The sequence below is a fragment of the Silene latifolia genome, chromosome 6 (assembly GCF_048544455.1).
Source record: "Silene latifolia isolate original U9 population chromosome 6, ASM4854445v1, whole genome shotgun sequence".
In the NCBI taxonomy this organism is placed as follows: domain Eukaryota; kingdom Viridiplantae; phylum Streptophyta; class Magnoliopsida; order Caryophyllales; family Caryophyllaceae; genus Silene; species Silene latifolia.
In genome coordinates, this window is record NC_133531.1 from 33,331,791 (window position 1) to 33,337,908 (window position 6,118).

Below are 6,118 nucleotides of genomic sequence, written 5' to 3' on the forward strand. Positions count from 1 at the left end.
AACTGAAAGCCAAGTAAAGCTCATCCTTCTATGGGCCCTTAAACTCATGAAGACTCAACATCATGTGACATGGCGATTCCAACTAGGCCAGGTTTGGATAAATCATAAACGTGATCTTACATGGGCCCGAATTCGACAACAAACGTATAAAAACCGACCCATACCCATTTGCTAAAATTATTTGATTCGAAAATTGATATGTGATCAAATACATGATCAAATTTGACCCAACAAATGTCCAAGACAGCAGATCCGCATCTGGACCCATATTCCATACGGATCAAAAGAAGTTGCGTATAAATACATGAAGTCGACCATCAAATATCTAAGCTGAAGCATAACAACAAATGTCAATATATTTCTGCACTCTCTTTGTCACGTTAATTTCATTCCTCCTTATATGAATCACAAGTTTCCCACCATTACGTTTCCTCCTATACAAGGGATTTTTTTTTCTTAGATTCTTCATTTACAGGTAATCTCAGTATTTATTAATTGTTTTTACTTTTATTTATATCTTTCTCAATTTTGTTTTAATTTATTCATTTATTTATATATTTGCATGTCAATAAGTTTTGGAACCTTTGGTTTGTATAATTGCCTGCTAATTAATTTTAGTGTTTATTGTTGATTTTGTGATCTGGGTACGTTTAGTTTTTAAAGATTATGATGAATTTTTTGGATTTCTGTTAATATGTTGGGGGCGTTGTTTGAAGTAGGACTCTAATTGTATTCGGGTTGAAGAAAGGTCTGATGTACGTAACCTTACCTTGGAAATATAAAACAAGTCTAGTTTTGGGGAGGAGGTGATGTGAGATTGGAGAAAATAGGTTAGTAGATGCATTAATATTTGGTGGTGAAATTAGGTTGAAGCTATGATTTAGAGATAAAATGGTAGAAGTAGAAGTTTAATTTCTCGATTTCTTTGAGGAAATAACTATATCATCCCGTTGCCTCAATGACTCCCGCAAATTGTGGGGTAAGTAGGAGGGGAGGGGGGTGACTCGTGCTATGCATCCCTTCCCTCCCCTTTTGATAGCACTTAGCATCACCAAGAGGTTGTTTCTGGATGACCCAAGATAAAAATTGCGTCAAGGACTGCATCAAGGACTGAAGATCGTGTCGATGTTATAAGATGGTTCTACTTATCGGTTTTTACCCTATGTAGAAAAATTCCTTTGACGAAGAGCGTGTCTAAAGACACCTAAGTCGATTATAACACCAGTCGAAATCCATGGATTCTGTAATGTAATGGGGGTACTGTCAGACATAAAATGTTGTCTTAGCTCCCTTATTTACAGATACATCCCCACTGTCGATACCATCCCCTTTCCCATACGATCAGGGTATGGTATTTGAACCAACCTGGAAGTCGCTACTAACAAGTAAAATTGTTCAGTCAGTACTTGTGAACAGGCTTAAAGTGCGCTTCGATAGAGCATTGGGCATTAAGCCACATTCTTGTCCTTGCCTTATGAGTTGGCTGGGTGGGTTAGTCATGATTTTCACCTACAGTTATGATGAACAATGGTCTCAAGGACTCCTACTTTACAATAGAAAGAAGTATAGTGAGCCATTTACTATATTCCATCATAATCTAGAACCAAAGAGTGATGTGTCTTTGACTCGGAAATGGAAACCCGTTGAGGTAGCCGTAATTATTTTAATGATGATCTTTGTTAGGAGCATAAATCACCAATGAAAAACAAACACCCTATTGTGAAATACTTCCTCATTTCAGTAAATGAACTATATTTGACTTCTTTAGCGAGGTGAAAAATGTTAAATTTTGCGTATTATTTTTGTCTTTGTTTAGCTTCACGTATCACAGTATCAGTGCACAAATGTCCAACAACAACAACATCAACAACAACATCAGAGCCTTAATCCCAAAATGATTTGGGGTCGGCTGACATGAATCATCCTTTAGAACTGTCCATGGGTGAACGCACACCTCAAAATGCGAATAGAAAAGGGAAAATGAAAAACAAAAGGGAGAGCGGAAATGTAATGCAAAGTCAAGGTAAACTTACAGGTTTTAAAATCGAATTCCGGATTTCTTTTATAAAAACTTAAATTTAAATCGAGAGAAAAGATTAAAACGATTTTGAAAACCGAAATAGAATTAAAACGATTTAAATCGAAAGTGCACAAATGTCCAAGATTGAACAAATTTGGATTATTTTCGGATTTCTCATTTTTGTTCCATGAGACTTTTCTTAATATGTAATAGGAATTTTAACAACTTTAGGCATTAGGATCCTCAACTTGTCGTCCGTCCAAGTAATAATTGGTTGACCAGTTCATGAATGTGTGACAATGTGATTGGAGCTTGATTTCGTGCATGCAAGTAGTCAAGTACTCTCTAAGTTACCTTTGTAAACGTTGGAGTTTGAACTCCTATCTTATACGTAGTAGCATTTTAATGTTATACTACATAGTTTTATTCCTCGATATTGTCCTTGCTGTTTTGAAGAAAACTGAGTATATTTATTATTTGATTTCTTGCTTCGTAGTTTTTGAGGAGATGATGTCATCATCCCAAAGACTCACTGACCTAGACTGTGAAGAGCAGGAAAAACTTGCGAAGCAAAAGAGAGGTAAAAAGTTATGGAAAAAAGTCAAATATCAGCTCCTGGAGTACCATGCATTACCTGCATTTCTACGGGACAATGAGTACATTTTGGGCCATTATCGGTCAGAGTGGCCGCTAAAGGAAGTGTTATTGAGCATATTCTCCATCCATAATGAGACCCTTAATGTGTGGACGTAAGTACTCTGCCATAAATTTATTTAGTGCACTGTGTGCACTTCTGCTGATATGTGTCTTGCGTTTTTTTCTTTTGTGATTGGAAATGGTGAAATGGATATAATGTTGATGTATGAAAATGTTAACAGAGTATCTTATGCACGTACACATTTTATTTCTTTCAGTTCTTTTTGTGTCTGAGCTTGTTGTTTCCTAAGAAGTCTTAAGCTGTGACTTGTTATGTGACTTATGTTAGTGTTTATGAAATGTCCGTCACAAGAAGTGCTTAACTGTACAGATTTGAGATGTAAGCATATTCTTTTCCGTAGTTTAAACAAAATGTATTCTTGTCTGGTTTGACAATTTATTGATTCGATGTTCAATGCTATTAGCCTTAAGTTCAAGGCTAATAAACTTCAATGCAATTTTCTGGACACTAATGCAGGAAATGTGATCTCAGAAATATCGCACATGCGAATAATTTTCATCTTCTGATGTTTTTTTAACAAAAGCATTTCTATAGCCATCTATAGATTTAATGGGGAAATGTTATCAGTTCTTGCAATACCTATGAAATCACAGTTTTCACTTCTCTCTTCCTGTTTTGTTTGTCGCTGAGTAGAACCTTGTTACATCCATCAGCCCCTATCTTGTTTATTTCATTTGTTGATTTATATCTTACAAACGAACTCTTTTGTTTCAGGCACTTGATTGGATTCTTCCTTTTCCTTTGGCTAACCTTGTACACGGCTATGAACGTTCCAGATGTTATAGATCCCTCTTTGCAGCAGCGCTTGGCTGAGATATTCAGCAAAGCGGGCCTGCATGATGCTCACTCTAAGCTTATGAATTGTATTCCATCCTTAACAAATATGCCTGGTTTCACTAAACTGAAGGATGAATTCAAGGCATCTCTTTCTTCAATTAATTCCTTCTCTTCAATTTCTGGGTGGCATATACTGGAACATCTCTCAAACTGTCTGCCGAAGCATCTCTCCCATTTAAATCAGACTGGCGATAATTTATTGGTAATGTTCGCTACATTTTTTTCCCCGATCTCAAGTAATGTTGATAAGCTTTCTATTATTTTTCTTTGCACAAGTTCACATCATTATTTCATGTTTTGTTTTAATGGATACCCAGAGAGTTTCTTCTTGTATCAACAACTTGATCAAAGCAGAGTACTTGCGGCTTTAGTTTATGCTACAATGTGTCGGCTAAAGGGATCATTTAAACCTAGAGGGAAAATGATTTAAATGAAGTGATAACATAGTTCAGCTTAAATATACTATATATCGTCGATGTGAATGAATAATAATATTGAGTTAATGAGGCCACAAGAGGCTATATAAAGGCATTATTTCTACGTGGAGTAATGGCCTTTCGATTGAAGTTTGGAACACGTATGCTACTACACACATTTCATGGAGGATGTTAAAGAGCATGTCATATGTTGAAATGTCGTCCACAGAATATTCTTGTGCCTTGCCAGTCCGTGTGATTGTTTCGGTGGACGAATAATGAAAATTTCGTCAAGAATCTCTACCTCGTAAAAAGATTCACAACTATTCAGCAAGCAATTTTGCTCTAGTTCATCAAAAACTAGAACTAAAGAATAATGAAGTTTTAGCTCCAGTGGATATGGAAAAAGTCCTTGTGAATCTTATATGGTATATATCTTTGTATCAGTTTTCCGGCTTTCCAAGGAACCCCTGTAATCTGTGCTGCTTAACTAAGGCGCTACTCATTAGCACGGTAAAAATGTAGCATTTGGCTGATACTAAGTTCATATGACCTGATTGAATTTTGTGTCAGACTCTTTCTTATTCAGTGCATCCCTCTCTTGAAGGGGTGAGAGGGTGTGAAAGGATCAAGAGCAGGTACGAAACACATTCTATTATGATGTCAAGAGAGCAACAACGCAAGACTGATCCCGTTGTGATGCCCATTCTCGTAGTATTTAAAGCCAGACGCTGTGTCAGGCACCCATCAAAGTCGAACTCTCTGCAGCCACTTCTGAGTTGTATAACTTGTCACAACAGTTAGATGCATAATTACTATCGCCCTAGTTCCTCCTCGGTCACGTTTTACTACGTTTAAATTTGTATTTAGCTATAACTGGCTTATCCAATAACAACTTCACTCCTTTAGGTAGGATTAAGGCATTTGGAGAGAAAGGGAGGGGAACAATTTTTCTCATTTGGATAACGAGATGAATTGGAGGGAAATGGAGTGATCCAATTTTCGTCTTATAAGCCAAATCAAAATCCATCCAATATAGGAAATGTTTGGAAGGAAAACATCATTCTCAATTTCTCCCCTCCCCTTTCCTCCCCTCGTACTAATGTATCCAAACAAACCTTATATTTTGGCCTTAGTTTAAGAGTTTCCGGTCACACCAGTTATGGCAAATTGGCTTTAAGTGCAAAGTTACTATGGCCCTAGTTTGTTGTTTCTCATCACCATCGTTCAAAAATCCTAATGTCTTTTCGTTCGTTTTGCAGACGAGTGTGAAGGATGATTTGCTCGCAATTGCTCCACTGTCATATCACCCGGTTACAAGGTGGCCATTCTACGCCTTCTTGGCAGGAGCAATGTTCTGTTTGCTAGCCAGCAGCACTTGTCATCTACTCTCGTGCCACTCGGAGCGTCTTTCCTATGTTATGCTCAGGCTTGATTATGCAGGCATCTCAGCCTTAATAGCAACGTCATTCTACCCTCCAGTTTACTATTCTTTCATGTGCAACCCCTTTTTTTGTAATCTCTACTTGGGTTCTATTACCATTTTGGGTGTCTCAACAATTGTTTTCTCTCTTTCCCCGGTGTTCCAAAATCCAGAATTCCGGACCATTCGAGCCAGCCTATTCTTTGGTATGGGCGTGTCGGGTGCTGTCCCTATCCTGCACAAGTTGGTTTTGTTCCGGGATCAACCTGAAGCTTTGCAAACAACCGGGTATGAACTTCTGATGGGCTTCTTGTACGGTCTGGGAGCACTGATCTATGCTGCCCGGGTTCCAGAGCGATGGAGGCCTGGAAAGTTTGATATTGCAGGTCATAGTCATCAAATCTTTCATATTCTCGTAATTGCAGGAGCTTATACTCATTATCAGGCCGGACTTATTTACCTCAAATGGCGTGATTCACATGGTTGTTAATGAGTGGAAACTGACTGCTTGTAGTTGTTGACGTTGTAGTACTACATTGTTTGTACAAATTGAACCTTCTATGTGCGAGGGTGTACCACTTAGACCCAACAATACCAATATTTTTTCATATCAACATGTGTTCAGACTGCGATTATGTAGAAATCAATGTTGTCGAGTATAATAGCACATCAACATTCCAATCGTCCATGATGATGAAAATCAG

At 37.7% G+C, this 6,118-nt stretch overlaps 1 protein-coding gene across 2 annotated transcripts; it reads left to right on the forward strand.

The window, feature by feature from the left end:
- The first annotated feature begins 326 nt into the window (after positions 1 to 326).
- Positions 327 to 6,028, forward strand: LOC141586682 (heptahelical transmembrane protein 4-like). 2 transcript variants are annotated; one of them, XM_074407982.1, is made up of 4 exons: positions 327 to 475; positions 2,517 to 2,769; positions 3,453 to 3,777; positions 5,254 to 6,028. In XM_074407982.1, the coding sequence occupies exons 2-4, from the start codon at positions 2,528 to 2,530 to the stop codon at positions 5,902 to 5,904; spliced, it is 1,218 nt and encodes a 405-aa protein (XP_074264083.1). In that variant the 5' UTR covers positions 327 to 475; positions 2,517 to 2,527; the 3' UTR covers positions 5,905 to 6,028. The 2 variants fall into 2 exon arrangements, with proteins under 2 accessions (XP_074264083.1, XP_074264082.1); XM_074407981.1 differs by having other exon boundaries at positions 328 to 1,836; positions 2,148 to 2,769.
- Positions 6,029 to 6,118: the final 90 nt, after the last annotated feature.

What these genes read in the sequence shown, in the direction of transcription:
- LOC141586682 (XM_074407981.1), top strand. Translation starts at nt 2,345, where the DNA reads ATGCAAGTAGTCAAGTACTCTCTAAGTTACCTTTGTAAACGTTGGAGT. An exon ending in GAGACCCTTAATGTGTGGAC is followed by an intron (nt 2,770 to 3,452) that starts GTAAGTACTCTG and finishes CTTTTGTTTCAG; the next exon opens with GCACTTGATTGGATTCTTCC. An exon ending in AGACTGGCGATAATTTATTG is followed by an intron (nt 3,778 to 5,253) that starts GTAATGTTCGCT and finishes TTCGTTTTGCAG; the next exon opens with ACGAGTGTGAAGGATGATTT.